General features: G+C 44.5%; 1 protein-coding gene across 4 annotated transcripts in view; it reads right to left on the bottom strand.

Moving 5' to 3' along the window:
- Positions 1–21112, bottom strand: part of TNRC6A (trinucleotide repeat containing adaptor 6A) — a 43144-nt gene that overhangs the window by 5301 nt on the left and 16731 nt on the right. For 2 of the 4 annotated variants that reach the window (XM_083872271.1, XM_083872272.1), the window contains 14 exons: positions 19172–19504; positions 14537–14584; positions 9492–12080; positions 8508–8672; positions 8201–8376; positions 7970–8050; positions 7476–7527; positions 6287–6429; positions 5516–5653; positions 5172–5300; positions 4998–5075; positions 4541–4751; positions 1751–1882; positions 164–322 (listed from right to left, as the gene is read on the bottom strand). In XM_083872271.1, coding sequence (XP_083728397.1) covers positions 164–322; positions 1751–1882; positions 4541–4751; positions 4998–5075; positions 5172–5300; positions 5516–5653; positions 6287–6429; positions 7476–7527; positions 7970–8050; positions 8201–8376; positions 8508–8672; positions 9492–12080; positions 14537–14584; positions 19172–19504 — 4434 coding nt within the window. The remainder of the gene's footprint in view (positions 1–163; positions 323–1750; positions 1883–4540; positions 4752–4997; positions 5076–5171; positions 5301–5515; positions 5654–6286; positions 6430–7475; positions 7528–7969; positions 8051–8200; positions 8377–8507; positions 8673–9491; positions 12081–14536; positions 14585–19171; positions 19505–21112) is intronic. The other 2 variants (XM_083872273.1, XM_083872274.1) reach the window with 1 other exon arrangement.

Here is a 21112-nt window from a genome sequence, read left to right as displayed (position 1 = left end):
TCTGGCAGATACACTTCTCCCTGTACAACAAAACTCCCATTCTCCACTTCCATCTGCTAAGAATACCCTTCTGCAGGCTGGTTCCTGCCCTGTGCACGGGCAGCCCTGCAGGAATCCAGGACAAACCCAGGGCAGGGTAGGCAGGGGAGGGCTGGGGCTGTACCTGGGGGCCAGTTAACACTGCTAGAGCCATTAGGCGATTTGGCACGGGGCCAGCCGTCCCCAATGGAGCCGGGAGGACTGGCTGGTGAGTTACTGCTGTTCATAAAGTCGTAAGGGACAAACGGAGAATCTTCCAGCCTAAAACCACTTGAAATAGCACCTGGTTAAAAAAAAAAAAAAAAAAAGAAAAAAAAAAAAGAAAACAAAAAGAAAAAGAAGCAGTCAAATATTTTTCACGGCCGGTTTTTATAGCCTTATATAAATATATATAAAATCATGCCCTTGTAAATAATTTGTGAAATATATAGCAGCATGCTGTCCTCTTGTGATGCCAAGTTATATTGGAGATCATACAGGAGTGTATAACTCAAAATGAAATACTTCTGAGTAATTCAGGAGAAAACTGTAAGAATAATCTCCCATGAAACCCCTTCATTAAAACAGTACATATATTCAAAGTAACATGTATTCAGCTGAACAAAGTATTAATTCCAGATGGTAAGAGCATTCTGTGGGACCCCACTTGACTAAAGGGGTTCTGTGGTGGGAGAGCTCGTGAAAGAAACAGCTACAACATGTGAAGGATCTTTAGCTACTGCAGAGCTCTGTAGATTCTATGCCTATTATTGGGAGGCAAAAAAAAAAAATTAATTTAAAAAATCCCTAGAGACAGAGCAAGGAATGGTTTAAAAGTCATCACACTGCAAATCCAGTTCTGCTACAGTTCTGAGGGACCCAGGGATTCCATGAGATATAGAAATTCCTAGCTCTGATCAGAAAACATCTCCTACAGGTAAAGCAACACCACCACTGCCTGTGGCAATAGCAAGATGGGTTCAGCAGGGCAGCTGCAGAGAATGGCCACTACAGGCACCAGAGGCAGCTCAGAGCAGCAGAGCAGCTGATGCACCTAAAAATACCCTGACAATCTGAGACTGAACAGTAACAGGAGACTGGGGACATTTATAACTATCTTTAGACACAGAATCTTGGGCTATAGACTCAAATTTTAACTGGATGAGATTTCAAGCAACTGAAACAGCTGAAAAGTCATATGAATCTTGATTACTGGAATGAAACATGAAGCAACCAAGTTCACCTCCTCTAAAACTAAGGACAGCAATGGTTCCAAGTCCAGCTCTTCAAAGCTCTCCCCAATTTTAGAATGCAAACACAGACACTCATAACCAAAACCTGTCAGCAAAAATGTCAGCCATGCCCAGAATGTGGTAAATCCCCCAAAATCACCTTAGAACAGAAGGCTGGTGGGAGAGAAAACCTGAAAACAAAGCTTTTGGCTTAAAAATATATGAAACATTCCACTGGAGATTAAGGTAATGCTAGTAGCAACAGTCACACTTAGAGAAAAGTCTGGTTAAAAAATGAATTCCATAGAATGTTTCTACTAATCTCATCACAAGATCATTCTGTGAGCAGTCAGCAGAGCTGTGGCTGCTGTGGTAGACAAGCAGCAAGTTGGCCCAGACAGCACAACACAAACTGTGACAGGCACAGTGACACAAGAGTTATAACCACAGCCCAAACTCTGCAAACCTCCCAGGCTGATGTGCTCCAATGCTGAACATACCATGTTTGCTGGAGTTTTGATCTAAGGATGTGTTCATAGAAATGCTGTCGACTGTAGTCCATTTCCTCAGCCGAGATTGTGGCTCTTTAATACTGCTCATATCCAGGTTTACATTCAAGTTTGAGTTCATTCCTGAAAGCACACACAGCTTATGAGATAGAGACCAAACTTCTCCTTCTGCTCATCACCACTGCTGTCCCAGAAAGCACTGAAGAGCACATTACCATGGTTATGTCATGCTTCTAAGTCTCTGCTTCTGAGGAACATTCTAGCACTTAAACCAGGGAACACTCTGCACACAGAAGCTAAGCTGAGCAATGCAAAGCACTCCCAAGTTCTCAGCTCATGTCCTCATGCAAAAATGGAAGAAGACATTAGGAAGTTAAGAGAAACTAAAATGTAAATACCTAAAATATGGGGCAAACAGAACTAGTCTTGAACTGCTGTAGCTGTGGTCTGTACTTCCACAAGTTTCTCTGCCAGAGAATCAAGACAAAGCCAACCCAAATCAACTCAAATACCTGGGAGAACCAGTTCTTCTGGGTTTGGACAATGTGCCCACATTTTTGACCTTACTCCCAAGTGGACATTCGCAACCATAAAGAAACTAGTTTATTTTTTGAGGGTTTTTTGTTTGTTTTTCTTAAAGGCATGAGCAAGAGTTGGTGCCAGAAAAGGCTCTTCTTGAAAAGCCTCTCAAAAAGTGCTTGGAACAGGATGGAGTTTTAAGAAATATATCAACTATCAATAGCTCAAACAGAAAAAAAGGGAATGTCCAACTGATCCTGTTTCTGACACCTCCCTCTGGCGTTTTGCTGTTGTCAGAGCAGTAACTGCACCACAGTACCCTTCCTTCTGCCTTTGGGGAAGCTGCAGAGACCAGACCTCTCAGAGGAGGGTTAGAAAGACCTCAGGCTGGCACATCTGTGACCAGGCCAATGCCAGTCCCCAGCAGGCACAGCTCTGTCACAGCTCTGTCTGGGAGATGTGTGGGCAGAGTGATGGGTACCAGTGCCTGGACATAATCCATCATTTAAACACTCTTCCCAGAAGTATCTTTTCATTCCTACTGTGGAAGACTTTATATTAGTTGAATCAGTTATACTATTAGTTATAGTACACCCAATATTAGTTATTAGTTATATCAGTTATACTCACTACTTGCCAGATAAAGATTACTTTTATTAATAGAAATACCTAATTCTATAATAAATTGGGATGTGACTGCAGAACTGGTCAGGGAGAGAAAAAGATGCTCTCTCCCCCAGTCTCTACTTTGGGTGAGTATCTAGTGAATGCTAACAAATTCCTTCCCCAGAATGGAAATAGGACCTCCTTGCTTTCCTTGCTGGGTCTCCTGACACTGTTATGAGAACACAGAGAAAACAGCAAACCTACAGGACTTTCCAGCAGACAGGTGGGCAAAGTGAGCTCCCTCTCACACAACTGCACCACCACACTGTGCAGTGACACCAGCTTTCCTCTGCACTCAATTCTTCACTACAGGGGCAAGAAATTCCAGGAATATCCTTTTCCTACCCTTAAGCCTTTATGTGAGGGCTGAGTGTGGCTCTGTGTGCTTGTACCACTGTACAGAGGGACCCCAAACAACCCTGTGCATCCTGTGGCAGACTCCTGAGGGATCTCAAAGCAGCCTTACACATACTGCAGGCTCCTGAGACGTGGCCATGATTCCTGTGAGAAAGCAGCTGTGGAGCAGTATACAACAATTCCAGCTCAAGAATAAAACACAAAGGAGCCTGATCTGGGCAGGATGCAATCCCTCAGCACAGGTTTGGTGAGAAAGTGAAATGTGCCTTTCCTCAGAACTAATACAGTGTCTCCAACAGCTAGAAAACTTCCTTTGTATGCCTTGCCCTTTGAATGAAAGCAGAATTGGACATTGATGCCAATCATCACCAGCAGCTCTGAAGCAGCAGCCTGGACTTGGGGCTGGCCACAAGCCACCCCCAGTGTGGCACTGTCCCTGCCACTCTGCAAGCACAGGGACCTCATCTGCATGTCCAGGAAATAAACTTCTCTGCAGAGGCCAATGAGAATGCAATCAGCCCAACAGAAATGACCCAGTTAGAATAAAAGGGAAGAAAAGCAAAAATGAAGGGGAGGAAAGAAATGGGGGTAAGGAATAGAGGTAAATGGTAAACAGTTGTAGTAAAATAGCATTAAAAAGGGACCTAAAGTAAGAAGAAAATATACAAGCCTGGAATTTCTGAAGTAGAAATTGGACAGAAGCCTGAAAATGTAGGGAGAAAGAAACAGTAGATGTTTGTATTTATAAATGTTCAGACATTTTGCCTAATAAGACAACAATTCTTTAAAAATGCAAAGCTAAAAGCTTTACATCCTGAACAATACTACTAACAGGCAAAGTGACAATTTGTCCTACCTTTGCAATTCCAGAGCCATTGAAAGCATTTTTGAAATCCCAAGAAATGTGTCTACACCAATGGATTCTTTGCATGAAATCTACTTCATAAAGTCCTTTACCTCCAGGAATCAGGACTTTTTATCTCCCTGAAGATCCAGGGGACAAAAGGAGCCTATCATTCCTCAGGACTGTAAAGCATTCTGCACTGAGACAGATACCCTCACTGGGAATGAGTGTACTTGGGGAAAAGTTATTTGGTGAACAAGGAAAACCCCACACAGAGTTACTACTTCCACCAAAATGGGAAGTACTGACAGGGTTACGGCCATTTTCCAGGAGGAGGAAAGGGGAAAAGCAGGGCTGTGTGTCACACAAACACTGGCTGACTGCAGGGCACCCACCTATGGGGAAGCTGCTGAATGCATTGATTGGTGACGGCCCTTTCTGCAGCTCAGGAGTAGTGTGGGGGATGACATTCTCAAGGAAGGATTTCATGGAGGGCTGATGGAGTGATTGCTGTTGAGAGGGTGGAGTTTGCTGCTTCATTAACAGGTTTGGATCAAGCTGACGGGACTGTTGCATCATCTGTTGCTGCATACTAAGAGATCGACCCTTAAAACAAACAGAGCAGTTACAACATCAATGAGCAAAAAGCTTTTCCATATTTTGAGAAAGAGAATGAAATGCACCTTTGTACCCTGTGCATCCTGCACAGCCAAACCTCAGCACTCAGCCCCTCCTCTAAAGCCCGTCAAACTCCCAGCAGACTTCAGTACAAGTCACAGCAAGAAATGCAGCTCAGGAGGAAAAGCAGTTCTCAGGAGAGTTTGGGAAGAGGAAATGAAGAAGTTTCTTTACCTGCTGCTCCTGCTGCTGCCGACCCCCAGAAGGCACACTCCTCTGAGGCTGTGCCTTCTGCTGCTGAGCCAACAGCCGCTGCGGGACACAGGACAGGGGTTTAGGAACAGGACATTGACACCAAACACTCAGCCCTTCACACCCCACAGCCAACAACCAGCTGGGCTAGCTTACCTGTAACTGGGAGATCTGAGAAAGCTGGTTTAACTGGGACAGTTGATTCAACATGGCTACCTGTTGTGGGCCAAAAAGTGGGCTCAGGCCACCGCTGTTTGGTGCATACTTCAGTAATGATACTGGAACCTGCAACACACACCAGGGCCAAAAGGTGATGGGTTTACTTAGTCCAGAATATGTAGAATGCTATAACCTTTGGTCAACAGATGCCTGGTTTCATCAAGCCAAATGTGTTCCCAAATACTTACAGAATAAATATCAGCAACACCAACAAACAAGGAACAATGTTCTGAAGCAGCATTTAGATAGTTTATACACAGAGTGTTTTCTGCATCACTTACCTGAGGGGATAGTAATGGAGGAGGCACTTGAGCACGTGGATTAGGCTGAGATGAATTAAGAGGTTGTGCTGGAGGCTGCTGCATGCTCCTGGGCTGTGCTGCTATATTCCCAACACCAAACACACTGGGATTGCCATTCTGGGGAAAAGGATGGGCAGTCAGTGACAATAAACCTCGTCTGCTGCTTCTCCCACCCCACACATTTCAGTTACAAGTTAAACAGGTATCAATCACACAAGCAGCTACAACATTATATCAAAAGGCATTAAATGCTGTCAAGTAACACGCCAAGGATATGCACACAGCCTTACCTGTCTAACAGAATTCAAGCTTTGCATACCCAGCCCTGCTAGGGAGCCCAGGGCTTGGTTAGGTAGTGCATTATTTGAAGGGGGAAGCTTCATGTTTTGATTGGACATAAACTGCATGTTTTGGGACTCGTCTGCTACAATGCCATCCTGATGGGACACACAAACCGAGGCGCAACAACCAGCCAGCAAGCAAGCAGAAGGGAGAAACCATTGCAGGAGCAGAAGGGAAGAGTCACAGGACAGTCCAGCACCAGCAGGAAATAGGCAGAAAACAAAAGAGATCAGGTTAGTCATTGGCACCACCAAGGGCTACAGGAAGTGCTTAGTACTACGTATCAGTGAGTTAAAAAGAACAGACCTATGGTCTGGATTAACCAGCCCTCAGTCCCTGCTGTGCAGGGAGCTCAGGATCACTGCAGAGCTCAGGAGCTCAGCAGTGCCCAGGGAGGTGCCCACTGACCTTATCGAAGTAAGGACCGCGATCTATGGAAGACTCTTTGGGAATTTGGGGACGAGCACCGGGGCCCTTTCCAACCACACGACTGTAATCTCCCACGCCCAGGCCGTGCTTGTCCATGTCCATCCTCTTGTCTTGCAGTAACCCTGGGGGCACAGAGGGGCAGCTGAGCACCCCCAGCCCCCTCAGCCACGCCAACACATGCCCTGCCTGGGGGAGCTCACCTGACACTGCCCTGGGGCAGGACACTCACAAAACAAACACCACTTTAGCTTGGGACACACTGGAAAGGGAAAGGAAACCCCAAGTACCAATGGCTAAAGACAACTGAGACATGGAATCAGCACCAACAGATTTTGCAAGGCTTTGAACAAATATCACTCTCAGCTTTCTCTTAAAGCCAAGAATGTATAATTGTTTAAACTTGCAATAATTTAAATATCAGGCTTGCCATTAATACTGAAATCTAAAATTCAATTCCTTTACCCAAAAGACTACAAGCCCCAAAGTGAAAATACCCAGTTTTGAACTGGAATAAGGAGAGAGTAACTACACTAAAAACTACAGTGCTGCAAATAGATTTAGTTAAATGTTCTGTCATCACAGTATAGTGTTATTAATGTATTAAGAATTATACGATCTTTTATTTGTTAAAAAAATCCTAACAGTGGAATTAAATAAACTATAAATGCTCTTAAGTAATTTTACACACAGGTTTAAACATTTCCAAAATTATCGTTCAGTATTAATTCAGTTCTTAGAACTGAACCCTTGTTTCCAAGAATGAACCCAATGAGCCAGTGCGGGATTTGGTATGTTTCTGTTTATACTCAGTGGAGGTGCCCAGAGGGCAATCAAGATAATTATATTACAAGAAATAGACCTACCACACCCTGAAAACATTCTCTCAACATTCTGTCAGTTTAACATACATAAATATTAATAAGCTTAGTTTGATACACGGCCAATATTTCTATAGCAACCAGGTGATTCTGTGTGCAGCATTACTCACACACACAAATACTTCCCTTTACAAGGACATTCCTTTTCTTTAGGGAAATACATACTTAACTATATATAGCTACATAGACACTATGTATGATTTAAAAAATGTAATTTACAGAAGGATATAAGGTAAAAGAGAGTATGGAAAGAAAAGCAATAAAGCCCAGCCTGGTTCTACTGTTCTTACCTCCAGACATGTCCATCTTATTGCTCTGTATGGTTTCTTCTGGTGATTCTCTCTGGAGTTAAAATAAATCACAATTATTTATTAATAATATTTTTAAGATAAAACAAAGAGATTCCTGCACACTAATACAATTCAAAACTGCAAGAAAGAAAAATCAAGATAATCAGATGCTATTTAAAAACATTTCCTCCCTTCATTTCCTATCCAGTCAAGAACAGGTTCCCTCACCAGAACTCCTACGTAAATGCAGTAAAGCATCAGGCTTATGGGATGAATACCTGGGTAGTGGTTACAAAACCACTTTTCATCAATAAAGAGGTTTTTTTTTTTGTAATGAGAATGCACAGAAAAGGGATGGGTGACAAGGGAGACAAACACAAGTAAAAAGAAAACCACAACAAAAACGAACACTTGGCAATTGAGCATTTCAATGTCTGTGCATTGTAACAAGCCCTGTGGAAAGGCAGCAAAGCCAGACAGAGACGAATACTTACTGAAAAACTGAGATTTGTGAATTGCTTAATGAATGGATTGATCCATGTTTCATCTTGCTTATTTCCACCTTTCATTATTCCCTTAAAAACAGAAAGGAATTCCTGTGATACTCAGATCCTACTTTAATTACATCACAAAGCATTAAGGATGAAAATTAAAGTGTACTGTGTACTCCCTTCTGACTTAGCTTTCAGAAATGACAGCTAGCCTTGCCCCAAGCTGCTCCTCACCTTTGTGGGCATTTTTTTCATGTAGGGTGGCCAGTTTAACGATGGGTTAGCTTCTTGTGAGGAACTGCTGTTCCACATTCCAATCTCGACATCCTCCTCTTCCTCCCAGCTGGTCTGACGACTGCCAGTCAATGGCATATCATCTCCACACCAACTATCTTGCATAGATTTAGGCCCTGGAGGTGAAAACAACCCAGCAGTGAACATCTCAGCAGCAGCATCACCAAACAGCTCGATGCCTACTGCAAGGCAACCCCTGAAAGACACAAAGCTTTCACCCTTCTCGAGCACAACTGAGAGCACTCACCAGGTTTATTTGGAGGCTGCTGCCCAAGAGAAGTGTTTCCCCAGCCAGAGGTGCCTCCTGCATCGCTGACAGGCTCTCCCCAGCTCGTACCAGTGTCCATGGGCTTACCCCACGCCGAGGTCCCGTTATCTACAGTAGTGGCTGGAGCAGAAGGCTCTCCCCAACCTTTGCAAAGCAGGGGGAGTTATTGGCATAATTTTGAACAGGATTTTTAAGCTACCTAAAGGGATTCAAGTGTTTTGCCTTTTCTATATCCTTAACATACAGTAAAAGTAAAAAGTACATGAGCACCATATTTCCATTTTGTGTGAGGGTCATTGCTACAGCTGCAAGCTGTTCCATTAATAAAAGTAATCACAGAAATACATATTTTGTATTTATAGAATTATATTCTGATAATGCAAATTTCTAAGATATTAAGCTAAGAGCTGCTGTTACATGTAAATGACCCCACCTGGCACATGAGAAAGAGACACAGCACAAAATACTTCCTATATCCCATTAAGTTCCTCTCCAAAATCGTTATTCACTGCTCATGAACCCACAAGACCAGAAAGTCTGAAACCAAATCCTTATAAACCCATCACCCTTCATTCTGTCCTGCAGAAACTCAACATGTTTCCTTTTTTTGAAGGCTCATTGCCAAAATTAAATTTTAGCTGGTTTAGAATAATTTAGGAAAACATTTCAATCCTCAGACACTATTTTAAGTATTTTCTCTGTGTTCCCACTCCTCAGAACTCAAGCAGAGCTGTTTAGCTGTTATTACTGCAGTTATTTAAAACTAGAACAGATCTCCCAATCTGTAAAAAACCATCAGTGCTCTGTGACAATGGTGCTCATTTCTTTAATAAATAGAAACTGTTCTTCATTGCCACTCTGCCCTTTCCACTTTGAAATTAAAATATCATTCTAAGAAGCAAGACTAAAAAAAGCGCTTTATAATGAATAGAAAACAGAAATTTGGGTAAAAGCCAGGCTTACCAGAACCCGAGCTGCTCTCCTTGCTAGACATGGCACTTGAAGACAGTAGCTGCGGATGTACCTGTGCTTGCTGGTCTGAACTGCTGCTACTGTTAGGGACATTTTTATTCCACATATTCACATTTTTGTAGTTGTACTTGCTTGGATCACCCCAAGCAGAAGTTCCATCATCAATCTCCATCTTGCGGCGTATGGATTCGGGGGATGGCTCCTCCCAGCCCGTGGGCTCTTCCTCCTTTGCTGGGGCTGGCATTGGCCCCCCCAGCCAGCCCGATCCCGGGGGTTTGTTCGTGGCAGACGAGGCTCCCCAAGAGCCAACATCTTGTTTGTTCCACTCAGCAGAGTTGACTGGCTTCGACGAGTCCCCCCAGACTTGAGACTGATTGGATTTTGGAGGGTCTCCCCAGCCCTGGCTCTGATTAGACTTTGCAGGCTCATCCCATCCTGAAGAGTTGTTTTGGGTTGCATTATTGCCTCCCCAAGTAACAGAATTTGATTTACCCGGCTCATTCCAACCAGACACCGACCTGTCACTGCTGCTGCCTCCAGAACTGGATTTCTTTGTCTCACCCCAGTGGTTACTTCTAGAGTTTTCACCCCAGCTATCACCAGCAGACACTGCCCAACCCTGGCTGGCCTTCTGTCCATCTCCCCATCCCTGCTTCATCTTCGGTGTGTCATTCCAGGATGACTTCTCCTCTTTGCCACTTCCCCATGATTGATTGCTCTTGACCATTACTGTAGCAGCAGAATCTTCTTCCCACCCCCCTTGGCTGTTTGACCCTTTGGAGTCTCCCCACCTTGTAGCAGACTTTGGATCTCCCCACCCCGATACAGATGAGGTATCGTTATTATTAGGGCTAGGTCTATCCACACACCCCCCTGAGCTGGAAGTCTGTGTCACAGAGCCCCCCCAGGCCTCCGTCCCATTGTCAGTTTTTCTTTCACCCCTCGGTGATGTTTCGGTATCCCAGGCAGTGTTCTGTTTGATTGGAGTCTGTCCCCAACCAGAGTTGGAAAGGACACGTGGATCTAAGTCAGTTCTGTTCACTATGCTTTGGAGTAACGTGTGCTGGTCAACTTTCCTCCTCTCTCTGTTCTGGCCTTCCGTGGCTGCTCTGTCCTCGTGGCACCCGGTGCTCTCCGAGCTCCCCTCACTGTCCCCTGTACCTGTTTTGGCCCATGTGCTGTTCTGCTCAGCCAGCTGGGAGGCAGCAGAACTCTGGCTGTTGAGATCCTCCTCCTCAGTAGACTTCCATCCATTTGTAAACTTCCTGCTGTTTCCATTCATACCTTCATTGGAATGCTGATTGCTGGGCAGCTTGCTCCATTCGCTGTTGGAAATGTTGGCACCAGTGTTCTGTGCGGGGCTGCCCCATCCTCTCCTGCTCCCGCCGGCACTCGCACCATTCCCGTTTCCCCACGGCATGTTCTGGGAGCTGACTGGCCCTGCCTCCCACACCCCTCCTCCTTTATTCCCGTTGATTTGAAAGTTAGTGCTGCCAGGCCCACTGCCACCCGGCTGCATTAGAGTTGCATTCACAGTGTCACCATTAGCTTGGCTGTTTGGGCCTGGACATTTGTCTCCAGAGTAACTAGAACCATAGGCACCCCAGGTAGTACCATAAGAGCCGCCAGTTTTGGCCTCACCGTTGCTCAGGTGAGAGATGGAAGTGCCGTTTGCCACTGGAGAGGCCTGAATCTGAGAATGATTCATTGTGCTCACACGCCAGGCCCCAGGCCCTGCAGTGTTGGGCAGTTCGTTCATCTGCACCGAACCAGCAGAGTTTGGTAAACTAGAGGTCATAAAGTTAGTAGTGTTATTTGGTCCATTCATTTCAGTGTTAAGGTTTTGAGGTTGCCCACTGAATGAAACATTCCTTGTACCATTTACTTCAGAATCACAACTTTCCTGAAGGCTTCCCCAGGAACCGTGGGCTGAGGCACCCACTTTCGAGTTAATACTCTGGCTGTTGGCCATCTGACCTATGGTACTGCACTGAATGCTTGTGCCAGGACTCCCACTCCCCACGGACCCTTTCAGGGCATGTCCACTGTTCTCCAACACGGACCAGGCACCATGGTTGCCATTTGAATTCAAAGTGCTTGGATTTAACCCTCCATTTGATGAAGAGCTTATGGTGCCCCAAGCATTCATTCTATTGTTGCTACTTTCAGATTTGCTGTCAGGAGCATCCACAGAAACTTGACATGTGCTTATTATGGATCCGTGGGACAACCCCCACGGCCCATTAATACTTCCATTGCCCACATTATTGCTGTTGCTACCAACCACAAACTTATTCTGAGACCCATGTCCGAGGCCGTTGCGAATGCCATCGCCCTCTCCGCCCACGCTCCCTGAAGCCATGATAACGAGGTTCCGCTCCGACCCGGAGCTGGAGGCAGAGTCAGTGTCCATACATTCTGAAGTCAGCTCGGGGTCACTGCCAGTGATTGATGGCCATGCTTCTTTGTCAGAGCCGTCTACGATAACTTTATCCCAGTTTGTGCTGGAGTCACTGTTTGAAGAGACTGGTCCCCAGTGAGAATTTTCATAATGGGATCCTAGACCACTGTGGTTCAGATCTAAAATGAAGAAGGAAAGCCCAAGAGCATTATAATGAGTTCAGTATTATTACTTCATTAAGCAGAAGCGGGGGGGGGGGGGGGAGTATAAAGGTATATTAAGCCAGGAATTCTTTTGCTTATTATTTTGCTTCTGTTAAAACTACAGCCACGGAAAGTGACAGAGAAAGCTCTAATACAGCTGCCCAAAGGCTGTCACGCACAACCCAGAACACCTCTCAGCATGCAGAGCTGCTCTCACAAAAACCTCAGAAAACTATAGACTCCTAAAGGTCTTTTTTTTTTTCAGAGAAATACTTTTTGAAAGAATGCTTGGTGTCACCATAAACAAAGTATTTTCTAAAACACATGTACTATTAAAAACCACAATACTAAACAAAACCCAAAACCACACAGAAAGGCAGAAATTCCAACAGGACATGGCCCTGGCCCAGCAGTACCAACTGCTGTGTGACAGCAGCCACAGAATACACACCTTCCCACCCCTCTTACAGACATTGTATAAGAGTCTTCAGTGCAAGTTATTCAAGATCTTTTCTTTTATACATCAACAGCTTGGCACAAAAAGCACAAGACCCATCTGAAGCTCTGCTTTCAGAATGCACTGACGCACAAGTCTATTTTTAATTAATTTTTAATCAATATCAATATTACTCATCCTACAGTGAAACACAATTGAGTCCAAGACCCTGGCTCCCAGAGCTGGAGCAGCACAGAGCAGGGATTGCCCACTGCTCCTCATCACTGGGCACTCAGCTGAGCTTCACCTGTAACTCAGCATGAGAAACACAGATGGTGGCTCACAGTTTGGAACAGGAGTGGGAAAGGCCCATGGCAGGCAGGCAGAGCACTGTGACAGTGTCTGGCAGCTCCACAGTCCTGGAGAGCCACCACCATCCTCAGGAGCATGGGAATTCAGCTGAGCATACCCCAGAACCTGCCGATTCGTGTGGCAGTACAAGAACACCATCATGTCTGAGCAGTGTCCAGCAAGCCTCAAGGTTTCAGCTCTCACCCCGGTATTTTAAAAAAGGACATTTAACCTGTACTAAGAAGCTGATCTAAGAGCTGTGTGCACTCTTGGGAGTGAGAGAACCAACGGCAGAGAACAAGATCCTGATCACACCAACATCATCCCAGTAACAGCAAGCCTTTTAAAAGCAACACAAAGGCACACAGATGGCAAACAGCCTGAATTCAGCATAGAAAGATACAGGTTAGGACTACAAGTCAGAGGGAAATGGTAAAACAAACTCTAATCTGCACAGCAGCAGAATACATAAAGAAAGCTTGTATTTATTGAAATTCTGTTACCCTAACTGAGCTGCGACGCAGTTTGTGCAGAGCCAATCCACCAACAGCACACAGTGATTAATTTCCACTCAGCTGATTTTCTCCCATTATACACCAAACTACTTTAGACCAACAGTCTTTCTCCTGGACAGAAACGTGTTAGTGATGTCTAGTATGAGCCACTGCTCTGGAGCATTCCCACCTGAACCTCCCCAACTCATGAACTTCAGAGACCAAGGATACAAACACTGAACAAGCAGATATTAGCTCTGACTTTTTGTATCTGGCAGAGACCACAAAACACCCTCAAAATTGAAAAATGACATGTGGCAACACACTGCATTTGGTGCACAGCACAAGGAGCCAGAACAGCCTACTCTTGCTTTTCTTCCCAAAACTATTTAAAGTTGCAACTGAACTTTTGCTGCTTAAATCCTTGACAAAAAAGCATTTATACAAACTCGAGTGTCTTAAAATTCTGTCATCTGCTACAATTGCTTTCAGTAATTTTTAATTTAATGCTTTCCTGCTATGAGTTATCCTGCAGAAAACATTTGCAAAAAACTGTACGTATTTTAAAAAGCAGTTTGTCATCACATGGGCTAAAATAAATAGGATTGAGGAGCGTAAATTAAGAAATACCTGAATCTTGCACCCTCTGCTCCTTTTCCTGCTCCAGCACACCTGGCATCCCCAGACTGTCAATACCATACCTTGCCAATCACTGCACCTTTGGGCCTTATGAACAAATGCATTTTAGTAAATACAGTCCTGAGCTTTCAGCCAACAATCAAGATGTGATTTCCTCCACAGTGTGACATGTCTCTGATAGGAAGCACAAGCTTGCACAGATTATTCAATACCACAAAGAGGCAAGTCAGCATGGAAGTATAAACGAAAAAAAAACACCCCAGTATTTTAATGCTAAGGTGACAAAAACTCTTAGTATGAATTCTGACTTAATTAGAAAATTAAAAATATTAAACCAAATTAGTATGCGATGGCTCAGAGAAAGCATACTGCAATCATTCACACACCCATGCCAATGAAAAGCATAAGCCAATGAATAAAAATAATAATTAAAAAAATGAGACAAAATTGTGTGAAACACGTAACTACCACAAACATGTAGTGCAAAAGCAGGTGAGATGGAAGTAGCTAACCTGACTGGTTAGGGGAGTGGCTCACCAAGTCCCGAATGGGAGGCATGCCTACAAAAAAAAAAAAAAAGCAAGAAAATCACAGAAGTGTTACTTCAGCAAATGAGAGAACAGTCCCCAGAGCACTCACTGCTGTAAAACCAGTCCTTAAACTCCTTTTTTCAGGGCAGGTTTCTCTCAGAGCCAGCTCAGTCTCACTGAATGAGAGCGAGACTTTCTCTGTCAGTGTGTTCTGAATCACGTTCCCCACACAGGGAGCAGGGACATGACAACAAACTCAGCCTGGGGATGTGAGAATCAGCAATTCTGCTCCTTTTATGACATGTTTCCATTACGACCTACTTGTTACACATTTGGCATTTAATGAGCCAATTTAACGTGTTCTTAAAAGTTTGATTCATACAAAAAAGAGGAAGAATTTATAGTCAGTGAAACCAAAACCAGTTCATTTTGGACTGTACTGACTAAGAAGTTGAGCGGTCAGCTCTGAAACTTCAGCAAGTTCCTCTCCCCTCTCTGAAGAGCACATTTTCTCCACCTCCAAATCAGTACTCTGCTGCCTGACTGAGCAAACAGCAACATCTGAGTGTGGCCCAAGGCTGATTTAACCTAAGCACGTGCACAACAATCCATCATTTGCCCTCTTTCACATCCTCCTCCTGCCCTGTGCCACACAGGCACTGTACTGAATCAAACTTCATCTTTCAAACTCACAGATTTTACAGCTGGAGACTGTAACTGTTACACTGAAGGCAATGACCCCAAATGAATCCAATCTTCATCACCACTAACTGCAAATCCCACCTGCTCCCCTCTTCCCTGACTCCTCCAACAGCTGAGAACCACCCCCAGATTATAGGAGGGACCTTTTGTTCCCAAAGGCTCTGGCTGGGACACAACTTTGTGGCTCTGCCGTGAGATGCACTAGGATAAAGGCAGTTGGGAGGAATCCAAACTGGAGCCCTGCCAGGAGCCTGGTGCTGCTCTCCTGTTCTGCTCTGGCCACAGTTGTAAGCAATTACTGCTGGAAATACTTCAGTTCATTATATAAATAATTTCTTAGTGGAACAACCATTGGTTATTCCAAGGGGTTCCAGAGCAGAGGTGAGCAAACACCAGGGCAGCGATCAACCCTTCCTTTCATGTGAGGTTTGCACAAGGGACATGGCAGTGAAGACAACTAAACTGGGTATGAAAGTGTCCTGATAAAGAGCTACTTAGGGAGATTTCTTAAAATAACCACCTTGGCACTGGCCTGGATCTGTTCCAGAAGCACTACAAGACATGAGCTTCATTTGTGTGTCCTTACTAAAACAATATGCCAAATGTCCTAAAAACAGCAGGAAAAAACCAGCCCACAATCCTATCCCTTCTTCAGCTTGACTTCCCGACAAAGCACACTGATTTTCCAAACAGGAGACAACTGTTCACACAAAACACAAGTAAAGAGATGGGGTTTAGATCACTGATATAATTACAAAATTCTCCAATACCAACAACTTAAAATCTTACTGTGCCCAGGGCAATTAAAGACTTGAAATTCAGCAGTATCTGCCTGTACTACCTGGCTTTTACAAAGCACCATTCCAACCACAGCTGGAACTGGGGAGAGATCTTTCCAGGCATTACACACAAACCCACAGCCATTCCCAATGCCAGCAATTCTGACTTCAACACTTGAAGCCACAGTTTTTCTTTTAGCCCTAAAATCCCAGTAGCCATTGATTTAAACCCGGTGTCCATGGGCATCCTGTCTACGCAAGCAACCTACAGATCTGTCAAATTTCAGCAGTAAAAAGGAGAGTATCTGGGGCTGCTGGTAGAGGCTGAAAGGGGAAGTAGGGAGAGTGAGTGAAACTGAGACAGGCAAATGACAAAAGAGCATTTCCCTTAAGATACAAAGGTGTCAGAAGACATTAGGTCCTGCTGGATGGAGCCTCCTCCACCTCACCAGCAACACATCAGACCAGAGCTTGAAAACCAGGACAGAAATCCAACACAAAAGAATTATTTGCCTTTCCACTATCATCTTGTCTATGTTTAGGAAAGAACATGACAACACATCCAAAGCAGCTGTTATTCCTGGTTATTCCAGGGAAAGAGACACACATAAGGCACCAAGAAAGAAGCCCTGAGTGCCCATCTCAGATGGCAGCTCTGAGCTTTCCCGGGACACACCAAATGCCAGGAGCTCTGACAGGGACAAAGCTCTGACAGCAGATACAGGACACACAGACGTTTTCCCAAGGTGACAAAGTGATCTGGCCAACCTTTCTCCCCCTGAAGGATCCTGAACCTCACTGCTTCCAGACACACCATCCAAATAATCAGGGTATTACTCAGAGCACAGCACTGCCCCAGACACCAGAACAGCACTGGGATATGCTGGCAGTGGCCAGCCCCAGGGTGTCCAGCAACACCAGCACAAAATCAAGGGAAACTGAGTGAACCTGGGAAAAATGCAGTACACAAATGGGAATCCAGCTAATTAAATACTGGGCTGGTGTTCACAGAAGGTACAACAGAGAACAGTACACAAACCCTCTGGATACAACTGGGAGACTTAATAGGCTGTATAAGCAGTAATATTCCTTAAATTAGTTTCTTAAACTTTTTAGTGTGAATTTTTATTTAAATTAAAATTTAAAAATAAAATCTAATTTAAATCTAATTTAAATTTAATTTTAAATAAAATCTATTTAAATTAAATTTAAAATTTTTTAATCACCTTGCTACACAACTTGACCAGTAGAGTATACATGGTGCAGGAAAAATTTCATCTTAATGAAAAGTAACTTTAAACATCACTGTGGACAGGTACAACATCATACAGGCGATGCAAAGAAAATAAGCTACTTAAAAATTACCTATTGCAATGGTAAAGAGCTCTACTGGTATTTTACAGAAATAATACTGGAAAGTAACATGGGAAACATTCCCCAAGGAATCACAGATAAAGTGCTTCCAGTGCTTTGTTCACTTTCATTTTAAATCCTGTTTCTTCAAATGCAGTAATCACAACAACTCAAAATTTAACTCAAACTTGAAATATCAAGGCTATTTGCAGGGTTTTATTCTATCTTTCTTTTTTTTTGCTAAAAGGGCTGCGAGTCACATAATTTGTAGCCTATAAAACACTAATTTTGAGACACATTTGGCATTCAGTAAAGTCACAGAAGAAACTATTTGTGGCAGAAAGTTACATCTTCACTGTTACGTGCACATCAAAATATAAATACAAGTATAAAAATAAGAAAGTATTAAGCATTGGCATGCATTAATACCAAATCCCTTTGAAAAGCTAGATCCCTCACAGAAAGTAACTTTTTTCCAGACAAAAATAAAGTACATTAATGTCCTGTAAAAAGTTAACTGACCTGCATGTCAGTGCAGTCACTGAACAGCACATCCTACACATGTAATAGGCAGTTCAGCTGACTTAAAAGGCTATTTGAAGGTGCATAACAAACCAAAATAACGAAAGAGGAATTAACTTAAATAGCAGTAAAGGTAAAAGTGGATCCATTCTCTAACACGACCAAGCTTCAGGTGAAAAAACTGAGAAAAACTCTGACCTGACAATAAAAGACAATTCTCATACCCTGAACAAGCAGTACCCTGGCTGGATCTCCAGGTATGAAGTTAAAAATGAAAGTCAAGTCTCAAGGTGCTGTTCAGAATCACATAAAGAAATGTGCTGGAAGGGGCTTTGAAGACCAGTCAGTTCCACTGCCATGGGCAGGGACACCTTCCTCTGTCCCAGGCTGCTCCAAGCCCTGTCCAGCCTGGCCTTGGACACTTCCAGGGATCCAGGGGCAGCCACAGCTGCTCTGGACACCCTGTGCCAGGGCCTGCCCACCCTCACAGGGAACAATTCCTTCCCAACATCCCATCCAGCCCTGCCCTCTGGCAGTGGAAAGACATTCCCTGTGTCCTGTCACTCCATCCCTTGTAAACAGTCTCTCTCCATCATTCCTGTAGGCTCCCTTCAGGTACTGGAAGGCCAAAATTAGGTCATCCCTGGTCTCTTCTCCAGTCTGAACAATCTCAGCTTCCCCAGCCTTTCTTCCCAGCAGAGCTGCTCCATTCTCTGCTCACCCTGGAGACTTCTCTGGACTCCTCCAGCAGCTCCAGGTCCTCCCTGTGCTGGGGCAGCTCTGCAGGTGGGGTCTCACCTGAATGGGGCAGAATTCTCCCCTTGCCCTGCTGCCCAGGCTGTGGGATCAGCCCACCTCTGGGATAAGTCCTAAAGACCCTTTTTCATGGGATGTGTCTGTCAAAACTGGACAAAGCAACAAAAGTGCTTTTTACCACCCCCGTGCTGGGCTCCATGCTGAGGACAAAGACTGGCAATCTGGACTCCACACTGGAATCTCCACTTGCTCCAGCCCTGCCCTGTCTGCCATTCACTGCTGCAGCAAGGCAACACTGAGACAAGGGTTGAAGCTTCACTATGGAACCTGTCCAGAGGCCAAAAAGACCCTGCAACATCCACTATCAAGCTCTGACACAGGAAAGGATCTCCTCATGCTACAGCTTGCACTGGAAGTTAAAATGATGTTAGCTGAAATATTCTCCTGGTAACTGAATTTAAGCCACTCTGTTTTAGCTGAAGGAAAACAAGGTACCTGCCCTCACCTGGCTGTTTTTTGCTGCTGTTGGGCACTTCTCCGTTCGTCACGGGCTGGTTACTGGTGCCAGTGCTGCCTCCTGACTGGCCGTTTAACGCTTTGGGAGTGGATCCCAGGTTTGCAGCTATCACAGGTACCTGCTGCCCTCGTTTCAGAAGCTGTTTCTGTTCCTGGTGTCGGAATCGTGGTGGTACTTCCCGAGGAGGGTATCGAGGCAAGGGCTGCTGCTGGCTGCTGGCTGGGGCCCGCTTGGCATTATTAGTAGTGCTGGTTCCTGTGGAAGTGCCGTTGGAGGTGACAGGCTGGGGCTGGCTTACACTTGTCTTGGTTTGTTCTGGCACTATCCCCACCCCCAAGAAAAAGAAAGTGGGACAAAGTTATTCATGTGAACAGCAACTTGAAAAATTGAAGACTAAGTCAATATTATTAGAGGTGTTTATATATGATGTAATGGCAGCGTTTTTTCTGATTCAAGCTGTAACTCATCCCTGAGGAAAGGCTGTTATCCCTCAATCACACACTTTCATGGCACAGACCTGGAAGCAGGAATATGCCTTGCTATCACTCCTATCCAAGTTATCTCAGTTACAGTATGCTACTACTAACCAGCTTTCTACAGCCTTTCGGAGCAAATCAGCACTGTGCAGTTTATTTTGACATTTAACCTTTTTTTAGAAAACGTTTAAATTTTAAATCATTATGTTTAAATTATTATTAAAAAAATTAAGTTTCCCATTTAAGTATTACAGGTAGAAAACTGCTCTGGCCTGGCCCAAAAAGAACAAGGGGCAAAAAGGAGCTACAGGCTAAGGCTTCCCTGCTTTAACAAGCCCAACATCCAAAGTTATTCCTGCCCTCAAGTGACTGCTGCCAGCAGGGACAGCTGCCAGCACAGGGAACGCTGCACACAGTTCCCCCAGGACAGTGCTGGCACTGGGAAAATGCCAAATGTGCAACTGCAACTCCAAATTATCTCAGTCCCGACAGCACAGCCCCGGCAAGGCCAGGGCAAGGTCAGATCATGGGCAGAGGTGACAGGGAACACACCAAAGCCACACACCCTCAGCCCCACAGCCCACCCCAGGCAGGGGTAGGGACAGGGGCACCAGGCAGGAAGGCACTCTGAGCTCCTGCTGTGGGACTCTGCCATCCCTCCCAGCTGCACCTGAGCTCTGTCCTTACCTCACAGTATTGATATGTTAATGTACTTTTCAAATTTCTTGGATGAGATACCCATAAAGTGTCCTAATATTTACTGTGCAACTTCCCAAGATACCTCAATTCTCGACCATGACCTCTCTCAGCACGAGGAATAATGTTACTACACGACTGAGAATGTAGTTTTCAGGGGCTTTTAAAATCTTTTAAATGTGTTTAAAGACCATTTCATTATTCACTTTCAGGAACCGAGTCATGGGAATACAACAAAAAATAAAAACGAACTCGAGCTTTTGTTTAAGGAATCAATTTAAATGTTGCCAGTGCTACTTATGATATAATTTCTATTTATTTCTACTTTACATATTCTGAAAAACACATAATAGAAGCCTTTAGAATAAAAAGTCACTGAAGAATCAGCATCTGAGCTGCGTTTTAATGGAATATTGCACTTTGGCTGCTTAAGGGAAGCAGGAAAGAAAAACTCTGGAGACCTCCTTGTTTGAGACAGACAGGTGGGCAGGAGTGTCAGGATGAGGACACCCAACTTGAGCTGCCCCTCCCAGGGCCCCCAGCTCCCTCTTGGGCACAGCAGGGACTCAGCTCTCCCAGTTCTCAGCTGACTGGAGAGGGACATAATTAAGGAGAGGAAGGGCCAGGACATAAGTCAATTTATTGTAGAGAGCACAGGGAACAGAAGGTATTGAAAGCCTATTAGATAAACTGAGAAGTTGATAAAGATCACAACCACCACTTCAGATTTTCTCAATTTAAGCTGCTCCCTATATTA

The sequence above is a fragment of the Zosterops lateralis genome (assembly GCF_965231275.1).
Source record: "Zosterops lateralis genome assembly, chromosome: 15".
NCBI lineage: Eukaryota > Metazoa > Chordata > Aves > Passeriformes > Zosteropidae > Zosterops > Zosterops lateralis.
This window is presented reverse-complemented; position numbering and strand designations above follow the sequence as displayed.